The 26,849-nt window shown below is 39.6% G+C and overlaps 1 protein-coding gene across 3 annotated transcripts in view; it reads left to right on the top strand.

The window, feature by feature from the left end:
• LOC120521401 overlaps nucleotides 1-26,849 on the top strand; it is a 302,230-nt gene that overhangs the window by 245,896 nt on the left and 29,485 nt on the right. For 2 of the 3 annotated variants that reach the window (XM_039743035.1, XM_039743037.1), the window contains 4 exons: nucleotides 1,076-1,357; nucleotides 14,474-14,578; nucleotides 14,661-14,687; nucleotides 23,504-23,545. In XM_039743035.1, coding sequence (XP_039598969.1) covers nucleotides 1,076-1,357; nucleotides 14,474-14,578; nucleotides 14,661-14,687; nucleotides 23,504-23,545 — 456 coding nt within the window. The remainder of the gene's footprint in view (nucleotides 1-1,075; nucleotides 1,358-14,473; nucleotides 14,579-14,660; nucleotides 14,688-23,503; nucleotides 23,546-26,849) is intronic. The other variant, XM_039743036.1, reaches the window with a different exon arrangement.

Raw genomic sequence — 26,849 nt, 5'->3', positions numbered from 1 at the left:
CGACTGATGCCAGATGAGTAAAAACTGAGTGCTGGGGAGTAATGTGTGATGAGCAACTGTTGAATTGTGATGAGCAATTATTGATACATGATATGGAGTTACACTGATGTTTGATGACTGGAGAAATGATAAATGATGATGTCCTAAAATGGACAGAATCGATGTGTTCAAAATTATGTGAAGAAACTGGTACAGTGGATCCCAGCTGTTACTTTAAAATAAACTCTTCACCAAGAACACAGGGACACGGTTACAGGCACAAAATGTCAAATTTCATACAACCTTTGAAAAACTACAAACACACACAGAGAAAGTGACCAAGCAGTGTGCTGGACAGTTGGACTTTACTGATCTTAAAACCTGATTTTATTTCACAGAATATCAGTGAAAAGCAATGGTGGTGGTGAATGGCCTGTTGTCATCACAATTATTCCAATGTTGTAATGTTCTTTATTTTACGTACTGTAGCACCATTAACAGCTCTTACAACCACAAGGTGCTTTATAAACCAAAAATATGATTACTGTTAAATAATAAATGTATAAATAGAGCAACAGAATATAAAACAAGGGAATACACAAAAATGAGCAGCAGAGGCAGAAACCACAAGATGCTTTAATATAAAAGGAGCTGTAGAAATCCATAACAGCAACACAATATAACAAGAAACAAGAGGACAAAGGATCAAGACCACCACGGTGACTACGAGAGGCAGTCCAGACACTCAGTCATCTCATTTCATGGACTTGCGCTCATATTTCTCACCGAGGTCACTTAGTCTCCCCTCTAGAGAGAGAACTGCCTGAATGGCTTTTCATTGGTTGGATTGTGGGTGTGGCCAACTCAAATAGGCATAGGAATTAACTCAAATGTGACCTTCAACCCTGGATGACCCTCACCATTTCAAACACTGCAGGTGTCCTCCTGTTACACATTTTAATTGTGAGCAACAAAACAAACATAATAATAAGTGTGAGCTTATCAGAAAAAAATGACTGTTGGAAATGGTATTCCTAACCCAAATGGCTTTCTCTCCCTCAATACATCACTCATTTTCTCATTCTTTTGCCTTCAGCTGTTGGCACTCAGCCTTCCATTACCATCAGCACTGCAGAAGACCAGCAGACCAGACTGGAGTGCAGCTCTGAGAAGTGGAGCTCTCGACCTGAAGTCACCTGGAGAGACATGAATGGAGTGGATATGACGTCACAGTCCACCTTAACACTACAATGGGATGATGAGGGTCTCCTCAGGGTCAGCAGCGTCATCCCCATCAAGTGGGAGTTCAACGTGTTCTCCTGTCTGATAAGAAGTAATACGACCAGACCGGCCTATCAGTCCAAAATGGGGGTCTACGGTGAGTACTCAGAGGTCCCAGATTTATCATCTCACTGACATTAGAGTGACTGTGACTTTAACAGAGACCGTCACCTCATCTGCTTTTAGTATAAGACCTTCATGAATGCTCCTCAGTTTTGTTGTGTCTTACATTAAAATGCAAAAGTAGAAGGTCAGTCAGGCTTAACTTGGTATGAAAGCTGAAACCTATAAAGAAAACATGAAAAAAATAAATGTATTTAGAGAAAATATGAGAAAAGCTGAAAAAAAAATCTCACTAAAGAAAATGCTTAGCTATGATGATAACATCGCACTTTACATGAGGTGGACATCACTGGGTGGACTTGTAATGACAATGGAAAGAAAGTTCAGTAAGTGAATGGAAGGACCTGATGGAGTGGAGGACACACTGCAGTATGATGGTGTGTGACAGGTGTGAGTAGTGAGCCACTAGGGGGCAGTAACTACATCATGTGACACTGTGGCCTAATCTGAATACACAGTCGCTCTTATCTCTATATATGAGTCACATTAGGACCAGGAGTCTCATTTATCAAGCGTGCATAAAACAAGCTCTAAACTAGTGCGTATACCAACAGCCGTAAGCACAAGAAAGTTGGGAGCTATCAAACGTGAGTACGCACAGCTGTACGAAATGACTGATGATGAATCGCACTCCTTCTAAATTGTGTGAGTGTGCATAGTAATTTAAATTTGCTTACAGAAACACCCATAAATTACCTTATTTGGCAACAACCTTCCTTATAAAAACCCAATGCCGCCAGGGCACTATAGAACCATTATCATGGATCCCGTTAAGAGAGGAAAGAAAAAAAAACTTCACAGACAACGAAGTGGAAGTGCTTTTAAATGAGGTACAACGTAATAAGACAGTTTTGTTTGCTGCTTTTTCAGGCGGAATGTCAAAGAAAAAAAAGACTTGGCGTGGGGACAGGTTACTAATGCGGTAAATGCCGTCTCACCTGTATGTAGAACTACTGCAGAAATCAAGAAAAAGTGGTTTGATTTGAAAGTATCCTCTAAAAAAAGAATTGCAGCCCACAAAAGAGACCTCGGTGCCACGGGAGGAGGCCAGAGTCTTATTTCAGTGTCATCATTGGATGACAAGATAGCGGCAATTATTGGTGAAACGTCAATGAGCGGAGTAATCCCCGATGGTGACACTGAAAGTGCAATCCCATCAACTGCAGGAGAGGCCGAACCATCCGAAAATGGTTAGAAGGTTTTCAGATGTTTGTGTTGCGATATATTATTCATAGATAAATAACGCTCACATTGCAAATGATTTGGATTGTTCATTTAACATTTATTTTATAGATCTGCCAGTTTTGCCAGGTCCTGCTCCGCCTGCCACTTCAGCACGTCCGATGCGTTTCGAGGCACGAGTCCTGACTGATACGGTTCTGAAAACACAGGAGGAATTAGTGAGAGGCATTGCAAGCATAAAAGAGTAACTGCACCAAATCAATGTGAACTTGAGGAAAATTAGTGATTCACTAAATGCATCATGCAAGTTCAATAAAAGCTCCAACTGGTCTCACCATTTTCTCACAATTACTCCTTATTGTGAAACAGATTTAGAACCGTTCGATTATCCCTGCTCTTAGCTGCACGGCCACAGCATTTGGCATGGGGATTAAAACCTTCTGCCATGTGGCGATCTTCTTGTATTGGCATCTCATCCAGTGGTATACTGTTTTTAATGGAAATATTATGCAGCACACTGCATGCTTTAACTATATAGCACACCTAAAACAAATTGATAAATATTGTAGTTATAAAATATAATTAAAACTTAATTTAAATATTTAAACATTCAAAACCTTGTCGGGTTTGTATTGCAATATGCCTCCTCTGCCTGACAACAACAACAACATTTATTTATATAGCACATTTTCATACAAAAAAATGTAGCTCAAAGTGCTTTACAAAATGAAGAATAGAAAAATAGAAGACACAATAAGAAAACAAAATAAGTCAACATTAATTAACATAGAATAAGAGTAAGGTCCGATGGCCAGGGTGGACAGAAAAAAACAAAAAAAAAAACTCCAAAGGCTGGTGTCATGTTTGTTGGGAAGGGTAAAGTGCCTAATTATTGAGCATTTCCATTTGCGGGTGGTTGTTGTGTTCAGGTATGCATGCTCTGTAATATTTGTCCTTCCTGAGCCTCCTTAGAGGGGGGCGTTCTCTATGTGGGTAATGTATCTGCCACGGACACATAGAGTGAAGTTCATCCTGACTGTTTAGTCCTATGGTAGCATAGCCGGTAAGTTTATATTTGTAAATGTTACCGTTCTGTACTGCTACGTGTAGTTTAAATCTGTTGTCAAAATGTTTGTGTTGAATATTATATTTTTTTTACTTGTAGTTTCACACCTGCTCTTTATTAATAAAACTGGAGATTTGTACACCTCGTGTCAAGTCAGTCTCCGGGTCGTCTTATTGATCAAGGGAGGAGTTTAGCTGCCTGAATATCTATTACCACGTAATAGTGAAATCAGAACAGCTGGAGAAAAAAAAATAAAATCTGTAGGGATTCCAGACCAAGAGACCGCCCAGTCCCCTCTGGGCAATCTACCTAACATAAGTCAAACAGTCCTCTTTGTATTTAGGGTTCTCACGGAAGGACTTGATGATGATGGTCACATAGACTTCTGGCTTTCAGTCCATCAATATTGGAGCATCATGATGCTTGGAGTATGTGGAGGTGGCGCAGGCCATCAGAAAAAGAAACAGAAGAGAGAGTTGGGGTCAGTATGGATTTTGGAGCCACTGTGAATAGTTATTATGAAGAATTGAACATACAGAGTATCAGTATTAAGTTAAAGTGAAGTTATAAAAAGGCCATGTTACAGTAATGTGTTTTCAGCAGTGTTTTAAAGTGCTCTACTGTATTAGCCTGGCGAATTCCTATTGGCAGGCTATTCCAGATTTTAGGTGCATAACAGCAGAAGGCCGCCCGCCTCACCACTTCTTTAAGTTTTGTTCTTGGAATTCTAAGGAGACACTCATTTGAAGATCTAAGGTTACGATTTGGAATATAACGTGTCAGGCATTCCGATATATAAGATGGAGCGAGATTATTTAAGGCTTTATAAACCATAAGCAGTATTTTAAAGTCAATCCTGAATGACACAGGCAACCAGTATAGTGACATCAAAACTGGAGAAATGTGTTCAGATTTTCTTTTCCCAGTTAGGATTCTAGCAGCTGCATTCTGCACTCGTTGCAAATGATTTATGTCTTTTTTGGGTATTCCTGAGAGGAGTGCGTTACAGTAATCTAGTCTACTGAAAACAAAAGCGTGAATTAATTTCTCAGCATCTTTCAATGATATAAGAGGTCTAACTTTAGCTATGTTTCTTAAGTGAAAAAATGCTGTCCTAGTGGTCTGATGAATATGTGATTTAAAATTCAGATTACAGTCAACAGTTACCCCTAAGTTTTTTACTTCCATCTTAAATTTTAATCCTAATGTATCCAGTTTATTTCTGATAACCTCATTGAATCCATTATTGCCAATTACTAAAATTTCAGTTTTCTCTTTATTTAGTTTGAGAAAATTACTATTCATCCATTCTGAGATACAAGTAAGACATTGTGTTAGTGAATCAAGAGAATCGGGGTCATCAGGTGCTATTGATAAGTACAGCTGTGTGTCATCAGCATAGCTGTGGTAGCTCACGTTGTGCTCTGAGATAATCTGACCTAACGGAAGCATGTAGATTGAGAAGAGCAGCGGACCCAGGATAGAGCCTTGTGGAACACCATATCGGATATCATGTGTCTTTGAGATGTGATTACCACAACTAACAAAGAATTTACTCCCTGCCAGGTAGGATTCAAACCAATTTAAGACACTGCCAGAGAGGCCCACCCATTGACTAAGGTGATTTCTAAGAATATTATGATCAATGGTGTCAAATGCGGCACTCAGATCTAAGAGGATGAGAACAGATAAATGGCCTCTGTCTGCATTTACCCGCAAGTCATTTACTACTTTAACGAGTGCAGTTTCTGTGCTGTGATTTGTTCTGAAGCCTGACTGAAATTTATGAAGAATAGCATGACACAGACACTGTGCTTCTTGTGCGCTCATGTGCTCGGTTGTAATTCAGCTCCTTTTGGGATACAGGGTTTGCCACTGGGGTCATCAGCCAGCATTTAAGGGCATATCCTCGATCCCCTGCAATGATGTAGATTAACATAAAATACAGTACACTAGATGGTGTTGAGAAATAATCTAATCGTTATACACTTACTAATAAGCCAGCCTTCTCCAGCAGAGCTTTGCTGAAGACGAAGTCCCACGATGCTGTTCTGCACAATGAAGGAATCGTGTGTCCCTCCCGGGCTGTTCGCAATGACATTTAGCAGGTTCAAGTGTGCATCACAGATTACCTGCACGTTAATGGAGTGATAGCCTTTTCTATTTACAAATGCAAATTCATCAACAGTAGGAGCTTTCCGGGCAACATATGTGCAGTCAACTGCCCCTATTACACTTGGAAATCCTGCGATGTTATAGAAATCGGTCATAATTTTTGTCTTTTCTGCTGCGGTATTTGGAAACGTAATGTACTGTGATGTAAGTGATATAATTGCATGTAAAACGTGTGGCATAATTCGGCTCATGGTGGGTTGAGAAATACCAGACCTGTCACCAATTTCCCTTTGAAATGTGCCTGTGGCTAAAAAGCAAATAGTAGATAGAACCTGAGTGTGCACATGGACTGCACTGGTGCGCTTTGTCAGCCTCTCCAAAAGTTGCGAGAACTGCTGACACAAATCAAGCAAAATTCCCCTTGGCAAACGAAAACGACTAATGATCCACTCATCACTCTCAGCGAGTAAGTCTGTGCGGTCCCTGAAAATGCGATCTCTACGCAAAAGTGCTTGTTGCAAATCTTCAAGAAGCACAAGGTCTGCCATTGTAGTCAATGCATTTCCAAAAACAGTTCTTCAATTGTGGATTTTATATTATTTACAGTTCCAGATAACTCAGAATCAAAACTGACATTTAAGTGGTGAAGGGCACTGGGTTTATATGTGATTACAGTTCTCTACCACTAGGGGATTCTGCTTACGTACAGTCAGGAGTTCTTCTAAATGTGCGCACATTTTCGTGCACACGTACAAATTAATGAATCGCATTCTATTAGTGGAATTGTGCGTACGCATGATTTACACATAAAACTGTGCGTACACACGCTTGATAAATGAGACCCCAGGAGTGCAAAGCTCTGAGAGCCCAGGAGGTCACTGGTGTTTTTAGAAAGATGTCACAAGAGTTGTTATTGGCCAAAAGAGATGCAAGGAGTGAAAGTGTCCTGTGCTATTTATTTATGAAGAGATGAGAGGGGGAATCACAGCTACCTTTAATTAGGGGGCAGTAGGAGTCTGACATTTGTGATTCACCTCTCTGAACTCCTCACTCCTTTATTTTTATCATAATTTTGTTTTTTATCCTTACATCCTGTTGAGATTCCTGACTTGAGCACCACAAGGTGGCACAAATGACAATACTGTCCATGTATGGTATATAGTGTGTGTGTGTGTGTGTGTATTGTAGTGTGTAAACTCTCTGATTTGTTGACTGTACCTGTGAATTTTTTACACTGAGTCTACACTCAATGAAGAACACAAATGGAAATGAATTGAATTGCGTACCCATCTGAGAGTCAATCTTTACACTGTGATTGTTACTTTCTTTTTTTTTTTTTATTTGTTTTATTGAAATGACATATCATTCCATACAAGTAAATCAATTTTTATAAAAATAAGATTGAAACAAATCCACCCCCACTCCTGAAAAAGAGAGCTAGGCCAGCAGAGTAAAACTTAAAGCTAGTAAAAATAAATAAATCAATTAATTAATAAGTGAGTAAAGATAAATGGAGAAAAAAAAGGAAGAATCTGCTTCTTCAGTTCTTTTAAAGCTTATTCTAAAATGTTATTGATGAGATTCTGCCAGGTTTTGAAAAAGTTCTGCACATATCCTCTAAGTGAGAATTTGATTTTGTTCCAGTTTTAAATAATAAAAAACATCAGTTACTCACTGACTTAAAAGGGGAGAGTTAGGATTCTTCCAGTTGAGCGTGACAAGTCTACGTGCCAATAGTGTAGTAAAGGCAATCGCAGTTTGTTTGTCCTTCTCCACTTTAAGCCCCTCTGTGAGCCCACCAAACACAGCTGTTAGTGGGTTAGGAGGGATTGTGACACCCAGGCTGTCTGAAAGGCATTTAAAGATTTTGATCCAAAATGATGTTAATATGATGCAGGCCAAGAACATGTGACCCAGTGAGGTTGGGACTTGATTGCAGCCTTTACAGGTTGGATCTCACCCTGGAAACATTTTGGACAATTTTAAGCGAGACAAATGTGCTTGATATATAATTTTGAGTTGAAAAATTCTATGCTTTGCGCATATGGAGCTTAAGTGACTTCTCTGCATTACTACCTTCCACAACTTTTCTGATATGTTAAGTGAGAGATCCCTTTCCTACTGTCCTCTTGGATCTTTGAAAGGGAGGTACAGTAAAATAGTTTTATATATTGCAGAAATGGTGTCTGAGTCCTCAAGACTGAGCAATATTTTTCTGCCTTATCAGTAGGTGGGAGGTGAGGAAAATCAGGCAGGTTCTGTTTAACAAAGTTTCTAATTTGAAGGTAGTGAAAGAAATGTGTTGCTGGAAAGTTTAATTTGGAGTGTAATTGTTCATAGGATATGATGTAAGGATCTCCAAGTGATATAATCCCAAATGTTTTCCAGACATTGAAAATTGCATATGTTTGAGAGGATGAAAAAAGGTGGTTCTTGTGCTGAGGTGCCACAGATAAAAGCTTCTCCATCTTAAAATACTTCCTACATTGGTTCCATATTCTTAGTGAGTGAAGCACATTTGGTTTGTTAGTATATTGGCGATAACTTGTATTTATTGGGGCAAAAAGCAAGGATTATAAAGAAGTGCTGTAGGATTTTATTTCTATTGCGGACCAAGCCTGTGACTGTTCATCTATTTGTGTCCAGGTTTGTATAGTTTGTGTTTGTTGCCCAGCAATAAAATTGAAAGTTGGGTAGAGCCATGCCACCTTCTGCCTTAGGTCTTTGTAGGGTTGTTCTTTGGATATGTGGATGTTTTGAATTCCAAATAAATGAGGTTATGGTTGAATCTAATTTCTTAAAAAATGATTTATTGATGTATATTGGAATGTTTTGAAATAAAAAGAGAAGCTTAGGAAGGATATTCATCTTGATAATGTTAATTTGTCCAGCTAGAGTGACATGAAGGGTTAACCATCTATGCAAGTCTTGCTTAATTTTTTCTGAACAGACAGTGAAATTTTGTTGATAAAGAGCTTTGTGTTTACTTGTGATGTTAACCCCTCGGTATTTAAACTGATCTGCGATGATCAAAGGGAAGGTGTCCAATCTAATATTGTGTGCTTAAGAATTCACTGGAAAGAGTACACTTTTAGTCAAATTAATTCTGAGACCAGACATTTTCTGAAATTCCATTAGTGCTGTTAGGACTGCAGGCTCAATATTTTGTCTGATATATATAATACCATATCATCTGCATGTAGAGAAATTTTCTTTTCAAGTCCTTCTCTGATAATCCCTTTACCTCATAAGTATTTTAACAGTGAACTGCCAGTGGCTCAATGGCGATTGCGAAAAGCAGTGGTGACAAGGGGCATTTTTGCCTGGTACCACATTCTACAAATTGAAGCTTTTGTACTGGTATACAGTAGTTTGATCCATGCACAAATGTTTGGACCAAACCCAAATTTCTCCAATGTAGTAAAAAGGTATTTCCATTCAATCATTTCAAATGCTTTTTCTGCATCCAATGATAACAATATCTCTGGGGTGTTTGACTTTGCAGGTGAAAATATTACATTAAACAGGCATCTAAGATTGGAAGCTAAGTGTCGGCCTTTAATAAATCCAGTTTTGGCTTGTGATATTACCGAAGGCAGCACTTTCTCCATCCTTCTAGCTAGGACTTGCAGAGTATCTTAACATCATTATTCAGAAGTGAAATTGGTCTGTATGATGCACATTGTAATAAGTACTTATTTTTTTTTAGGAAAGATGGTAATTGATGTTTGGCGAAAACTTTGGCAGGTAGAATTTGATTGTTTCTAGCTTCTGTAAATGTTGCTAATAGGAGGGGAGCTAGCTGAGTGGAGAATTTCTTATAAAATTCGGCAGGGTAGCAATCAGGGCCTGCTGCTGTCCCACTCTGAAGTGACTTTATAGCTTCTAGTAATTCTGATAGTACCAGAGGTTTATCCAAATCCTCTGTGATAAAAGTATCTATTTGTGATATCTGTAATGCATACAGAAATGCATTAGATTATGTGTTGTCTTCTTTAAACTCAGTAGAATATAAGGACTTGTAGTAGTCTCTAAATGTGTGCATTCTATTTTATTGGTCAATAGTTTTGTCTCTGTTTATGTTGGTGATTGCTGGGATTGCATTGCAAACTTCTTGCTTGTGGATTTGTTGAGCTAAGATCTTATTACCTTTCTCTCCATGTTCATAGTAATGATGTTTTGATTTAAAAATTAGTTGTTCAGTTTCTTAGTTGTCAGGAGGTTGAGTTCTGAATGCACAGCCTACCTTTTCATATGAAGAGCCTCACTTGGACACCTGGCATGTTCTTCATTTATTCTAGTAATTTTGCTGGTTAGCTCTGATACCTTCTTGGTTTCCAATTTATTTCTGTGGGAAAGATATGAGATAATCTGTCCTCTTAAGAAGGCCCTCAGGGTTTCCCAGAGTATTTCTGCAGAGATCTCTAAGGATGTATTTGTCTCTAAAAAAACTTGATTTGTTTTGATATGAATTCTGTACAGTTCTTGTCTCGTCTCTAATAAAAGTTGGTTAAGACGCCATCTGGAAGATGAGTATGTGGGACATAATGATTTTATCTCCAAGATCAGAGGGGCATGGTCGGAAATAACAATAGCATCATACTTGCAACATTTAATCGTAGACAAGAAATTGTTATCTACAAAGAAATAATCAATCCTTGAGTTGCAATGATGCACTGGTGAGTAGAAGGAATATGCTCTTGAGTTTGGATTTAGAAATCTCCAGGTGTCTGCTAAGTTGAGATCAGTTACAAACTGTAATTATCATTGCAGTGTTAGATGTCATCACCCCTGTGGCAGGAAAAATATCAAGGTCTTGATTTAAAACATAATTAAAGTCCCCAGCCATTATAATTTTATGCATGTTCACATTCAGAATAGATGAAAATACATTTTGCATGAATTCAATATCATCCACATTGGGTGCATAAATATTTATCAAAATCACTTTACTAATAAATACATTACCTATGCCAATCATGTATTTCCCTTCAGGATCATCTGATGCTACAAATGAGACTGTTCTATGTATGAGAATTCCCACACCTCCAGTTTTATTTGTAAACCTGGAATGGAACATTTGGCCAGTCCAGTCTTTTTGCAGCCGGAACTGATCCTTGCTTAGTAAGTGGGTCTCCTGTAAAAATACTATTTTAGCATTTAGACCTGTTAGGTGAGAGAGTACTTTCTTTCTCTTTAATTTGTGATTCAGGCCTTTAACATTCCAGCTCACAAAGTTAACTGCCCCATCATGGAGACATTGATTCTGAATTTCTGATGTCACTTTGTAGTCTTAACTGAAAATAAGACAGCTTTGACCTTATTTTCCTAGGAATTATTGCTCTGAAGGCTATTGTTACATTGGCATTTATAATTTCAAGGATTAAAAAGATAGATTAGAGATAGCTTGCTCTCTTTCTTTCCCCACCTAATCCCCCCACCGTCCCATTTTGGTTCACCACACTTCACAAGTCCCAGTCCTCTGACATACCTAGAGACAGAGCACGTCCAGAGCAAAACAAGCCCCTCAGTAGCAGTGAATGAGGATTAATATTGAGATATCTATTGCCAATACAGTCCAAATACTATAAGCATAAAATATAATCTTCAACAATCTTGAGATAGTAAGATAGGAAACGCAGGAAATGGTGTTAAAAAGTGGCCCTGAATAAGCATAGTAAGCCCTAATACAATAATAACAACAACAATAAACCAAGGTTATGATGTTAAACACTCTACTTTAGAAGAGTCAAAAAAGAAAAAAAGAAAAGTTACTAATTTAATTTCTTCCACACATGCATACATATACGAATATAACTGCAATGAAAACATAAAGAGAAAGTGGCCGAGAAGGGAAAAACGAGCCTAATTACAGTACCAGTATCATTGCAAGTGGATCAGACAGCCGGTAAGATCTTCTTTGCTATGCCATGACAGGATGTGACTCACTATCGTATTTCAGAAGAGTGTCGGGCTCAGTTTTCTTAATTCTTTTTCTGCTTCCTCCGTAGAGGTTAAGATGTAATTCTTGTCTTGAATATCCACTTTCAGTTTGGCAGGATACAAGAGGCTGTATCTGATCTCGACTTTCCGTAAGCGCAGTTTAATGTTGTAAAAAGTGGCACGTTAGTAGCTATTGAGGGTGAGAAATCAGGGAAGATATGAATATGGTTATTTTCAAATATAATATGTTGTTTCTGTCTAAAAAGTGACATTACATTAAATTTAGATTGTAATTTTTCGAAATGCACAACAAGAGTCCTAGGTTTAGAGGTATTTGATACCCGTATGCAGTAAGCATGTATCATTTAATTTCCTCTCCAGTTATTTTTGACAATAGTTCAGCTATGAATTTCACTGGGTTTGGACTTTCACAATTCTCAGGTAGAACTTCGATTCTAATATTATTCCTTCTGCATCCATCTTCCAGAGCAGCATGTCTGTCTCCAAGTTTTTTGTACTTTATTTTAGAATTCGTAGCTGTTCCTTTTCCGTCAACGGTGGATGCCAAATGTTTGGCTGTTTCAGTTCGAGTCGTGAATGTCTGCTTAACGTCTTCCAGCTTATCGACATGTGATCTTATTTTATTCTCAAACTTAGATGCATTTTCCTGAACGTGTTCCTCAATTTTGTCCAGTATAAATTTAAAGGCCGCCTCAAAGAGATTATATACATATTTCTCCAAGTCTTTCTTATCCTGCCACAGCTCCACTTGCAGCTGCTGCTCATGTTTATATATGCTTGCATATACTGTAATAGAACCTCCTTGGGTTGGGTAAATACAGGATACCTCGGGATAATAAGAAATAAGAGAAAAAATAGCACCGCTGCTAACGGAGCTCTGCTTCAGACGTCCATCTCCGGTAACGGATGAGAATAACTCTCGATTGTTACTTTTCTATGCCCTTTGTCATTTCAGAAAGCATTTTGTTTTGCTTTCTGCCCCAAAATTAAAATTTTAAAAATACGGAGACTACAGTGTCAGGCATGTTTGATGTGTCATCCTGACTCATCAATTTCTGGTTCACTGAGCTTTCGAAGGAGGTTGTTCACCTGCATTATGGGAAAGAATTGGAGGATCTTACCCAGGTGTCCTCTATGGTGACAGTGTGCACCCCTAAGGTGGTGTGAAACCCCAGACCACAGAGATAGATACAGGCAGATGAAGAGTGCACATTCTCCAGAAGCATCAACCTCAGAGCTGGAGGTGTCCAACCATTTTCAGTACATTGTAAAGCTGCACAGGAACTCTGACACCTCTAAGGTGATTGGCAGGACTAAGGAGGCCCAGTAGCTCAACTCAAAACCAAACACTAGAAATAAGGTTGGATTTGTAGGAGGAGGTCAACTATTAGATAGACTAGAACACACATTTGCTCCACTGCCTTAAAATTGCACTGGTGAGAGACATCCTGGGCATGTGGATGTGCTCCAGGCCAGAGTTGTGAGAGGACAAAGTCATATTTGTCCAAGTGGGAACAAAGGATACAGGTAAGGGCAGGCAGTTGGTAAGTGTGTAAGACAGATTAAAAATGTATATCTGTCAAATGTAAATGTAAATTTGTAAAGGTTCTCTTACGTGAAGTTCTTGCACAAGGTCAGGTAAGACTGAGGTGATCTGAAGGTTTATCATCAAATCTTGGCTTCTGGCCTTTTGAAACATCTGGTATCTTTGCCACAGAATGCATTACTGGTGAATTGAAAAAGCACCAATGCATTGAGAAGTCTACTCTTTATAATTTAGTTCTTTCTGTTCTCTGTACTGAATTGTCCTGTAACCCCATCAGTGAGTGGACAGTGCTACTTTATTTGGTGGAGGGCTGCATGGCGGTGGTCTGGTGATTATCACTTTACTCTCTCAGCTCCTCTTCTTTGCCCAGTTGGATCTTTGCTTAGCTGTGTCCTCCATGGCCACCCTGGCCACAAACTGTTTTGGTGACCATGTTTAATTCACTGAGGGAAATGAGTTTGTGAGGTAAGCATCATTGGGTGGGTTTAAATGGTTTTATATAAACGTCCAATTTCTATTTGACTATTGTCTATTCAAATAAAAAAAAAAATGACAAAATTATTAATCACAATAGCCATATGGTACCTTCACATTCAATTTGTATTTGCTACAGAAATCTCTGACCATCATGACTTGTAAAACATAATTATTACATGGGTATGAGCACATTTATAATAATAAGAGCCACATTAACTTGTCCAGTGGCTGAGTGCCACCATGATCAGAGGATTTCCACTCAAGAGTGACTGACAGGTCTTTCCACCAATCATTGTTCTTGTTTGGTTGTGCATTTCCTTTCTAGCTCAGTCCTCACCAATTTTCTGCACTCCTCATATTTGGCTCCTCTTTTAATTTCCTACCTCTTACACCCCAAGGCCACCATACATGGCACTATGGTTCACAAGTGGGCATTATTAGGTGTATTGAAGCCTAACTAGGCATGTGGTCATCACCAGTCAGTGTGTAACATTATCTTTGGGCTGTCCTCCATGACAGCATGGCTTTTATTAAAGATTTTAACAATCCTGGTGCTTCTGAAGCTCAAAACCTGACACCCCATTTGTGTTCTGATCTGTGTTTTTTTTGTCACATTTCCCCTCTTTACAGTGCCCAGGTATCTGTCATTAAACGCACCAATCCTGCTTTCAGGCCTGACACTTCCCCTCTTGTTGTGTTTTTCACACTCATAGACATTGTTTCTTCTCTTCTTTTTTCAGTTTTCTCTCCAAACGTCTCTGGCTGGTCAGTGATCTTCTGGTTATTGATGGCTCTTTGTGTCACAGCAGCTGTGCTGCTCATATTGAAATGGCGAAGAATGAGAGGTGAGTCCAGAAGCTGCTAAATAAAGATGACCCCAGTTGTTCATTATGCTAATTTTTACAATTTTCCTCTGTTTCTTTCTAGATAAAAAAGCAACATACAAGACCAAAGGTAAGAACACATCAGATGAAATCCTTCATCTTCTGGAGTAGCACAAGTGCTCAGATGGTGTAAACCAGGAAGCATCTGACGAATGTGTAATATTACCTGATTGAATTGTTAAATGATTTTGATGTGAGACTCCATGTGTAGTACAGCCGCCACAGGAGATCAGGGTTCAAGGCTGCCGGGTGCATGGGATTTGACTAAATAGAGAAATCAAAGTGTTAATGTCTGAGAAGAGTGGGCTCATGTGAGGGCTGCCGTGCTTGTGTAATTTATTTAGGTGACAAAAATAAGAATGAAAATAAGCAAATGACACTAAATGAGGGCAGTTTGTAATCACCTTAGAGTCACAAGAATCTCTGCAGGTGGACTGGAAAAGAAATTAAAGATGGGGCAGATATGTGGAAAATGACATTCAACTTAATTTACTCTTACACAGCACATACAGGGCAGCAAAAAAAAAGACAAACATACGTAAGACAATAAAAGCAAAATTGAAAATACCACACAGCATATCCATACACACAAGCCCAAAAACTACTGAAACAGAAGAAATGAACAAAATATTCACAGGGAGCCTTGAATCTTCCTATTATTGTAGCTGATACAGGAGGGAGGCTGAGCTGAACAACTTTTTAATAATCCAGGGATATATAAAAAGTTTAATACTGGATTACTATCATAAAGGTCAACATCATCCAAGTGTCATAAATCATAATATAAAATCCTCACAAATGACAGAGCTGCAGCTCCAGAGAGGAGTGTTGGTGTTTCATTAATGCCTATTTAGGGTAACAACATGTGGAGTGTTAATGGTGAATGAGTCCTCATAAAACTGATTCGTTAACATCAAATCCACGGCCAACAGCGGCTGCTGATATTCATTTCATGAGGATCTAAATTTTTCATTACACAGGTGTGAAGTTTATGTAACACCTTTATTTTCATAAAGCCACATTTTCATAAAGCCTCATTTTAAGCCACATCACTGACTGCACTTTTGCTTAAAACCCAAGAACATGAACTACGCTTTTCATGGATGATTGCAACACAAAGCTTGATTTTTTAAGCAAAACAACGAAAATATGCAAAAAAATGGACAGGAAGCTCTTTCCTCTATAACAGAAGGGTGAACAAGACAGGTGTTGTATCTAATTCAGTCCCCTGTCCGTCACAAATGTCAATCAAATCTCAAAAAATGTGACATCTAATGAGCAGCGCTTACCCAGAAAGCTGCACTAAAACTCACCCTTCTCTAGGGATCAGTGAAAGGTCCAAGTGCCATCCCTTAAACAAACTTATTAATGCTTTTCTCTCTACTGTGCATAGCCATGAAGACCGATTTTTCAGTCAAAATGTGTTGCCTAAACTTTATAACAAAGTAAAAGCTAAATTGCTGGAGAATTTGAGAAATGTAAAATCCATCCCTTTAACTACCAATGGGTGGACCTCCAGTGCAACAGAGAGCTTCGTGACAATCACACACAGTACATCACCGACTGCTCTCCAGACACGCACTTCCTATGAAAGCCACACAAATGACCACTTGACAGAAATACTACAGGAAGCTGTAGTGAAGTGGAAAATTGACCTACCAAATGCCACCATTCCTGTGAAATGCCAAGAAAACTGTGAATGTAGTCGAAGCTACTGATAGATATAATAATAAATAATATACACAAAGATAATAAATGATATACACACATACTTTAGTCTAAACATATTCCAAAATGACAAAAACCAAGAAAATTACAAATAAAAAAAGAAAGTTCTGACTTAGCAGTCCCAGTGACAGTGAGGCCTTATGCAGGCATATTGCTGTTGGCATTTCTTGACCCACGTCTGCTGAATGATTTGTTGTCTGAAAGTCCTCAGTGTTGGTGTGTCACAAAGAGGATGTGAGGCATTGTTCATAATGGCACTCAGTTAGTCTTCATTCTCTACTCCTTTACTACCTTCAGGGGGTCCAGAGTTTGTCCCATAACTGTGACTGCCTTCTTAATCAGTTATTTGATTCGGTGGTCCCCTCTTGTAGTGATGTTACCAGCCCAGCACACCACACTGGCCAGCACAGAGTAGAAGATGTGAAGGATGTCACTTCCCACATTAAAGGAGTGCAGTATCCTGAGAACAAATAGCCTGCTCCACACTTTCTTCAATAGCTTCTCTGTGTTCCGAGACCAATTCAACCTGTCATTAATGCGGACCCTAAAGTACTAGGAGTGGACCACCTCTAAATCCACTGCTTGAGTAGTGACCGGACACAGTGGCATGTTGGTGTGGTGAAAGTCAATAAGCAGTTCCTTGGTTTTGCTGATGTTAAGATGCAGATGGTTCTTAAAGGTCTCCCCCTGACTCCTCTCCTCTGTCTCACCCCCCTTATCAATACACCCCATAAGTGCAGAATCACCTGAGAATTTCTTTAAGTAATCTGACATGCTGAGGTGTTCAGAGTGAAGACAAAATAAGACGCTCCTGTTCCTTGTGGCACTCCAGGTTGCTTACACAGTCATGAGTCTCACAAACTGTAGTCTGACTGACATATAGTCCATCATCAGGACACCAAAGGCTCATCTACCTGCTTATATCTCAGTTGACCCCTTAAAAGGGATGGCTGGATGGTATTGAAGGCTATAGAGAAATCAGAAAACAGAATCCTCAGTGTTGCCAGATTAGTCCAAGTGAAAATAAACCTTCAGGAGCAGAAAGATAATCGCATCCTCCACTCCAGTCTTTATATGCTTGGCAAACTGCAGTGGGTGCAGGTGGTCTGCCACAAGAGGACTCATACAGTCCGGGTCCAGCCACTCAGAGGTCTTTATGATGTGAGACATCAGTGTCACTGCTCTGTAGTCATTACGTGAAGTGACACCTATCTTGGAACAATGCAGGAGGTTCCCCACAGCTGTGTCACTTTGTGGAACCTTAGTGACAAACTGAACAAGTGACAGAGGACACCACAAAGTTGGTCAGCACAGGCCTTAAGAATTTGAGGACTGATTCCATCACCTCCTGCTGCTTTTCTTCCGTGTAGCTTCCTCAGATGTCTCCTTACTTGGTCTTCAGTTATGGACACTGATGGTCAGAGGTGGACTTGTCACTGGCCATTCCAGTTGACGTGATAGGATTTGTTGATGTAATAGGGTGGTGTGGAGAGACTGGTCATTAGAAGGTGGCAGTGGATGGGAAAATATGTTACAAAACTGGTTCAAGGCATTATCTTTGTCCACATCCCCTTCTAGCACTGAGCCCTGGATTGCCCAAGTCCAGTAATGACACTCAGTCCATTCCAGACATCCTCAATGTCATTTTGAGTGAGTTTGTTTTCTATTTTGGCTTTTTAAGCTCCAATCCTTCACTCGGATTTTTATTTAACACACACTGTAAGTCATTCAGTGCCTCTTTATCACTGGATATGTACGGTGTCCATTTTAGGACATGCTCCTCCCTCAGAGAAAACTCTATCATTCCTACTACCTTCAACAAAATATTCCTCCTCCCTGTGAGGAATCACCCGTCACCCCTCCTCCCTCCCCTCTCCTCCCTCCTTCCACCACCGTCCGCTCTCAGTTCTCCGATGTCCGTTTTCCGTCATCCACCCTCCTATCTCCATCATCCGCCTTCAGGTCTTCATCAACCCCCACACCACCCCCCCCCATCACGGCATTTTCGTTAATGAAGTGACGTAATACTCCAGCTCCACCTTCTTCACAAGTTCGTTCGCCGAATTAATTATTCAATTGTATTTACAGTAAGAATTTACAGCACGACTAAAACGCGGGAACGAAGGTAAATTACGTTAATTGTTGACTGTATTTTTAACTCATAGTATGGGATGGTGTTTTTTGACTCAGCTACAGATGCCGATGGAGACCAGAACTACTTTGGAAAAATACGAACACCTTAAGGCTGATCTACAGTAGAAGAAGGCAGCGCAGCGCTTTGATTTAAACGATCCCATGTCTTGGTGGGTTTGCGTAGCTTGTTGTCAGTATCTTTACACCTGTTTTTAAGGCTTATTGACTGAAAGGGGCGTTCATGAAAAAAGTTAGGGCTTTGCTATAAAATACACCCGCCACAAGTCAAGGAAGTTAAAATAAAGGTATATATAATTTCTGTTTTATTTAAACCTTTTAAGTTCCTATGCAGAGACCCATTTGGCCGTTTTAGTTTTTTTTCTTTCTTCAGTAATATTTAATCTCCCTAAAGAAAAACAACACATGCATTTGCTTTTTTTGCATCTCTTTAGTAATATTTTAGTGTAAAAGGATAACCAGTATTTAAACCTTTTTATATTACTTTATGAAGTTATTTTACACAATGTTGAAAAATTAATAAGAAAGCTACATATTTTGGCAGTTGCTGCTTTAATTTTTAATGAAATGAAAAAAGCCCTCCAAGAGAAAACAGTTTGCACAATCTAAAAAGGAGAAACCCTCATTTATAAAGGTCTGCTGCAGATGACTTCACTGAAAATAAATGAATAGTTCCTATGTGTATAATACATATTTATTTATTTGACGTATGCCTTTATCCTAGCATCTTGTAACATTTGAAGTACAATTCATTGCATTACTTTTGTATTTTGCAGCATAGGCAGGTGAAGTGACTTCCTCAGGGTCACACAGTGGTATCAGTACCAGGATTTGAACTGACAAGCTCCGGGTTTGCTGAAATATTACTGAAGAAAGAAAAAAAAAAACTAAAACGGCCAAATGGGGCTATGCATACAGACTTCCAACCATCCATTATCCAACCCGCTATATCCTAAATACAGGAGCCAATCCCAGCCAACACAGGGCGCAAGGCAGGAAACAAACCTCGCACAAGGTGCCAGCCCACCACAGGGCACACACACACACACCAGAGACAATTTAGAATCGCCAACGCACCTAACCTGCATGTCTTTGGACTGTGCGAGGAAACCCGAGCACCCGGAGGAAACCCACGCAGACACGGGGAGAACATGCAAACTCCACGCAGGGAAGCGAACCCGGGTCTCCTAACTGGAACCTTTCACTGCGCCACCGTGCCGCCCCCCATTCAAACTTAAAAGGTTTAAATAAAACAGAAATTATATATACCTTTATTTTAACTTCTTTGACTTGTGGAGGGTGTATTTTATAGCAAAGCCCTAACTTTTTTCATGAAAGCCCCTTTCAGTCAATAAGCCTTAAAAACAGGAGTAAAGATACTGACAACAAGCTACGCAAACCCACCAAGACATTGAATCGTTTAAAGGCGTTCGGATTTATCCAAAGCAGTTCTGCTCTCCATCGGCATCTGTAGCTCAGTCGAGAAACACCATCCCATACTATGAGTTAACGATGAACACATTTCTATATTTATTGTAAGCATACAACTGATAATATGTTGCGCTTATTTATCTGGTGTACCGAAATTTTCGTGCGTTTAACGGCTGAAATCTGACGTGGTTTGTACCTTTCAGAATGAAAAAAGTTTGCGTTTAACTTTTTAATAAAAGATGAGCTTTTAAGCCTGAGAAATCACCCCTTAAATGCACACGTTTTAATGCACACGTGTTAATATGTATGCTTACACAGTATTACAGTCGTGCTGTAAATTCTTACTGTAAATATAATTGACAAATAATTCGGTGAATGAACTTGTGAAGAAGGTGGAGCTGGAGTATTATGTCGCTTCATTAACGAAAATGCCGTGATGTGCAAGGGGGCCTGGGGAGTGTGGGGGTTGACGGAGAGCTGAAGGCGGATGACAGAGATAGGAGGGTGGATGACGGAAAACTGACATCAGAGAACTGAGAGGAGACGGTGGTGGAAGGAGGGAGGAGAGGGGAGGGAGGAGGGGTGACGGGGGATTCCTCGCAGAGAGGAGGAATGGAGGTAGTAGGAATGATGGAGTTTTCTCGGAGGGAGGAGGATGTCCTAAAATGGACACTGTAGATATGAATATTCTCTTTTTTTCACCACACATTCAATACTTTTCACGTGCAGTTAGCCTGGCATTTCAGAAATGGATGGGCATTAACTTGATATCCTGGCTTTTAGGCAGAGTGAGACAAATGGTCACTTTCATCGTAACACCAGTACTGCAGCAGTGCTAAAGGATAAACAAGAGATGCTCCAGGTTTCTTCACACAAGCTTATTAAGGAGGTTCTCACTAGGAGGACCTCAGGCCACAACACACTTGAGTGTTACCTTGAATAGCAGGCAGTTGTTCTCTCAGCATTTAAAGGTAGGAGGAACATTAAAGACATTGTTACTATGTCTGAAGAAGATGTGAAAATAGCTGAGGACATGACTCAGGCTCTCAAACCACTGAAAACAGTGACGACTTTGTTGAGCACTGAACAGCTCATTCAATGATAATGTTACTGAAACACACAATCCTGGTATCCATGAAGCAGAGTGACTGAGGTTCAGCAGTTGTGAAAGATGTCAAAGCTGAATTGTATCAGACTTGAACAATAGATCCCCGCCATGACAGGTCAGCACTGAGTCAGTTTCTTCAGGTCAGCACTGCAATTGAGCCACGTTTGAAATCTCTGACCTTTCCAACAAAATCTGCCCCAAGTCAGAGGGTTTTCTGCAGTGTAGGTGACATTGTCACAGGACAGACAGCAAACCTCTCATCTGAGAAGGTGGACATGATGAAGTTCTTGAAGAAGAACAACCTCAAACTTAATGTATTTCCACCAACCACATTTTGTTACTGACTGGGTTTTTATTTTGCAATTTATTTTTGTTTATTTACACCGGTCCTTATTTATGTTTACATAGTTATGTGAAGTTAAGTTGATCTACCATGTTATTTAGTGTTCTTCTCTTTATTCTCTCTTGATTTAATAAAACCCAGAAACCCAAGGTATGAACCGAACTGTGGCTACTCGATATTTAACTTGAACTTCCTACTTTTTGTCCTTTACGAAAATTAAACTCCACCCTTCAATGATCATAGGAAACGGTGGGAATGAGACCTTTCAGTTGGCATTTCCAAAATGGAGTGGAACTCAGCCATCCAGAGCATCCACTTCAGTTCTAGAAGCTCCAAGAATTCCATAATTTAATTGAAGGTCTTTCATTGATCCCATTTGAAATTGTCTAAAATGTACCCAGGACCAGACCCTACCTGTGAGCGCTGCCATCTACAGCAGCTCCAGCGCCACTTGGCCGTTTCTCCTTTAGCAGTGATTTTTGCTGGATGGCATCAAAGTGAATGAGGAGAAATCGATTGTGACAGTCGACACCACACAAGTAGCACAAATACTGGGAGAATCCCAGCCCACCTGCCATAACTCAGCGGGTAAATGAAGTTCTCTGTTATCTCAAATTAGAAAAAAAAATCTACTTATTGTGTAGAGGATATGGCGGTCAAAATGTTTTCAAACCATGACAAGAATTCATTCATGTTCTTTTTGAATAAACCAGCGGGGCCTTTGATTAACTCTTTAATGTCATTAATGGTTTTACCATTTCTTATATTCCTTTGTAACCGAGTCTCTCTTCTCTTTCTTTTTCTTTGGGTTGGGTTCGATCTCATTTTGTTTTGTTTTTTTCTATTTGATGTTTGCTATTTAATTCAATGTAAACTGTTCTATACGGTATGCTATTATTTGTTTGATTATTAGAACGTGATTGTGATGTCCTGTTTTTTGAAAATAAAATATATAAAAAAGAAATACAGAAAATCAGAGATGAGAGACCACAGCACAACAAGTAATGCTGCTCTGGTCGACCTGCACCTTTAAACAGAATATAAATGCAGAGGGTGGTCTTCCAGCGGTGGTCCTAAATAAAGGAAAGGGAAAGAGTAACTAAATAAATAAAAGTATAAAGAAAAATACATACTGAACAAGTGATGTATAAACTATTCAGAAGACAACATGCTAGGAGACCAAAAGATAAAAAAACAAAATGAAATTCAAAAAACCACAAAACTATAAAACAGAAGAAAACACACCTGGACGAGGGATGAGCTCCTCCTTAATCCATAACAGATAAACAGAACACGTGAGCAGAGTGAAGTCTGACGACGTTACAGACAGTGAAATGAAGGGACCAGAAAACAGATAGAAATGGAGCCGAGTTATTTTTAAATTTCAGTATTTTCTTCTGTTATTTTAGAACTTATAAGCTGCTTAAGATGAATGTTTTAGCCACCATTTATGTGTATTGGACACTGATGAAGACGTTCTTTTCACTTTGATTTTTAATATTTTCGTCATTTTTAATGATCAGCTTGTTTAAATCCCTGTTCTTTTTAAAGTCACATTTCTATCCAACCATCTGTTCTTTTTGTGTCCCTCAAAGGTCCCAGCACACTTATTTACGTCCCCTCTTACTGTCCACCTGATTTTCTTTTCTGGACGTTTGTTTGTGTCTCTCTTACCGAGATCCTATCCTTTCATGCTCATACCTTTTGGTAATGTCTGCTCTCTTTCTTTGTCTCCCTTATTTTTTCCAGTGAAAGCTTTTCTTTCTTGTCACAATGGCTGGCAAGCTCATAGTTGTGTCCAGATGTATGGGCTCCAGTATTATTGCCCCCCCCCCACTTCCATTGTTAAAAGGACAGATGGAGGTGGAGGACATGACAGCCAAGTCTCAGTGATGATCATTTCACTCTTTGTCTGTCTTTACTCAGGAGTTGGCATGTTGGGGACCTCTGGGGATCACATTGGCAGTTCGGTGTTAGCATTCCTGGGCTGTTGGCTCTGGGCACCACTGGGATTTTCTTTTTATAAATATGCTTCATTATTAACTTAATTTAATTTTTTTTCCTATAATTCTAATACAAATTTGATACAGAAAAGGTTACATTTTCATTTTCTCTTTTTACACAGCAGTTGACATTCTCCCTGTCTGGAACTTGCGCAAAGAAATTGGTAAGCAGAATGTTTCATTACAATTTATAGAAGCACAAAAAAATAAATAAAAGTGAATAAGTAATGTTTGAAAATGGCAGATTCCTGTTTTATACGTCTTAACAGAGGCTCTGTTAGTTAATATGTCCACCTAAACCTGCTTAAAGTTCTCCAAAAAATGAAAAAGAGCATGTTTGGTTATTGATGTGCAAGGAATGGATGACAGCTGTGATGTTTCCACATTGAAGGCCAGCAGGGCTCCATGTCAATGAAATTGTGCAAAGCTTCTCTCATTAATTTAATGCACATTTACATTTATTTATTCAAAGTAACTTACAAAAAGATGTAAACACAAAGGAGTAAACATCAGTCTGGGGACTGTTTAAGACCACATGTGACAGGACAAGATGACAAAGTTGATCAGCAGAAGTGAAAAACTTTAAAGTAAACAGAATAACACAAGATTTGTTAATCTTTCATTAGTTACAAAAACTTTTCAAAGCCATCATCAGTCAGACATACTGGACATCCACATGACAAGGGGGGCTTCAAATGCTTTTTAAACACACTGAGGGAGTCAGCAGTTCATATGGAGGTGGGCAGCTCATCTCACCAGACAGGAGCTACACATGAAGAGAGTCTGGATTGAGATGTGATGCCAGGCAGAGACACCATTTAAAAGTAGAGCTGAGTGGTTGAGGAGTGGTCACCATATACATACTGTAGGTGATGATTACTCTGTAACCACCATTAGCAATTTCAACTTAATGTTTACTGTTAGTGGGAGCCATCAATCATCATCCAAAGATTGCATACCGACTTGTTAGCCATGACGAGCCAACTTGAACAGAGGTGGAGTGTTGAATAGACAGGCTGGCTGTAATAATAAGAAGGTCTACCTTTGCTAGCTTGAGCTGGAGATGGCGCTCCTACATCCAGGTTGAGATGTGAGTGACATTGTAACTTATTATTAAAGTGTTTAGAACAGCCCACAGCTTTGTCTTCTTAGGTAATGTTTTCCAGTTTTTCATCCTATTCCCGAATGTCATTTCTTATTCCTTTTTGTAGAAGTTGAAATTACCTTTGTGTCAGGTGCTGCCAGCCTGTTTCTGGCTCATGACTCTCATTTTATCGGCCCTGCAGTGTTTTCCATTTTCCCCTTTGCTGTAGGCACACCTGCAGCCTGGACTCTCCAGTTTAGCTCAAGTCCAGGATCATTTGTTCTGTTAAAAGTAACCACAGTTACGTGAAAAGAGAAAGGAGATCAATATGAGGAATGTATTGACCACAAGAGATGACGCTGAGTGCCATCTTGACCTTTATCCACCACTGAAGAGGACTGCATGCTGGCACTGCACTTGAAAAGCCCCCATGTGATCAATCCATACAACCCCATCTGACACGGCTGTTTTCACTAAAGACGCGCTATAGCTCTGCAGTGTACCACGATGCATACTAACACCAAATCCATCCAAACCCCCCCCACCCCCCCAAACGGGTTCTGACACACAAACGCTGGCGAAGCTGCCTTCTTCAGTATCTCACCGTCACTTGCTTTTCTTTTTATTCAGTTTTATCGAGTGTTCCTGCCAGTCCCCGCATGTTGCTGTATGCTGTTTCTTTTGTACTACAGGACATGCAGAGGAAAGAATGGTAAAGACCAGTAACTTCGGCGCTATATGCAATCATCAGACACTCCCCATCTGCCCGTGTCGTTCAAACACAGGCACTTTTATTCAAGTGCACTTTTTCCATCGCCTTTTCCTGTAAGAAGCAATGTACACACTTCTCTCTATGCTGTGGTTTCTATTACACACCTGAAAGAAAGAGACAATATATGTGAAAATATAATCGCACTAATGCAATATTATTTGAAAACGAACAGCGTCAGATCGGGTGTGAATTTATGCAGGAACTGGAAATTCTCTGATGCGGGACCTTCAGCCAGGGAAGAAAGTACAGTGTCAGGTGCTCATTCAGTGTGATAGGAACCATAGCACAGAGAGTTGTGTACACGGCAACAAGTACACATGTCGTAAATGTAGGAAGGGTGTGTGGGAATTGTTAATATTTGAATGTGATGATTTTATAAAGCATAGAATGAAAATCAGCACTTCTTAGCATTGCACCATGCAAGCTGTTGTATCAATCGCCTACTGTAACTTGCTTTCTTTTTTCTTCGGTTATACAGGTAGTTTTGAATAAAAGTGCACTTGTTTTGTTTGCGAAATGAAGTGTCTGCGTGCACTTTTCGTGGCATTACACGTGTATTTTTTGAGCATGCCAGTTTGAGCAGTATAAAAAGTATTGAAAAGTATAACAAAACAACGGGCAGATGGGGAGTGTCTGATGATTGCATATAGCGCCGAACTTACTGCTCTTTACCATTCGCTCCTCTACATGCCCTGGAGTACAAAAGAAACAGAATACAGACGCGCTATAGCTCTGCGTTGTACCACGATGCATACTAACGCCCCCCCACCCGGTTCTGACACACAGACGCTGGCGAAGCTGCCTTCTTCGTATCTCACCGTCACTTGATTTTCTTTTTATTCAGTTTTATTGAGTGTTCCTGCCAGTCCTCGCATGTTGCTGTATGCTGGATATTTTCACTTGTATTGTCTCTTTCTTTCAGGTGTGTAATAGAAACCACAGCATAGAGAGACATTGCTTCTTACAGGAAAAGGCGTTGGAAAAAGTGCACTTGAATAAAAGTGCCTGTGTTTGAACGACACGGGCGGTGTTTGGTGTTAGTATGCATCGTGGTACACTGGAGAGCTATAGCGCGTCTTTAGTGAAAACAGCCGTGTCAGATGGGGTTGTATGGATTGATTCTGAACGCGACTGAGAGAATGAAAAGTGAATTAAAATAAAAAAGCTAACCTTTACAAGGATCATAAATTGCACCGGCTGTTACAGACTGAAATCAAATGTATGCTTTTATTCTAAAACAGTAAGACTAAGAGCAGTTTACTTCTCAAAACGGAGGGGCGCAGGATCGAACTCGTGACCTCTTGATTCCCAATCGGGGGCTGAGTCTATTGAACCACGGAGGCAGTTAGAATAAACTGCTGTCAATGTCGCATTTTAAGGCGGCTTTTTGTTTCTGCAGTTATATTTTTGAATAAAAGCGCAATTGTGTTATTCTTGTGAAAATGTTTCTTTGATATTTAGACTTCAGGCTTCATACACTATATAGTTTATGCCTACATTTTGTCATCTACTACTAGAATATAAAAAACGTTTCTGTTTTAACAATGTGTTGACACAGATTACTGTAGAAACGGAACAGACATGAAATGCGTGTGTTCCAAACAACGATCTA

The sequence above is a fragment of the Polypterus senegalus genome, chromosome 2, assembly GCF_016835505.1.
Source record: "Polypterus senegalus isolate Bchr_013 chromosome 2, ASM1683550v1, whole genome shotgun sequence".
NCBI classification, from domain to species: domain Eukaryota; kingdom Metazoa; phylum Chordata; class Cladistia; order Polypteriformes; family Polypteridae; genus Polypterus; species Polypterus senegalus.
The sequence above is the reverse complement of the archived record's forward strand: the minus strand, read 5'-3'. Positions and strand labels throughout refer to the sequence as shown.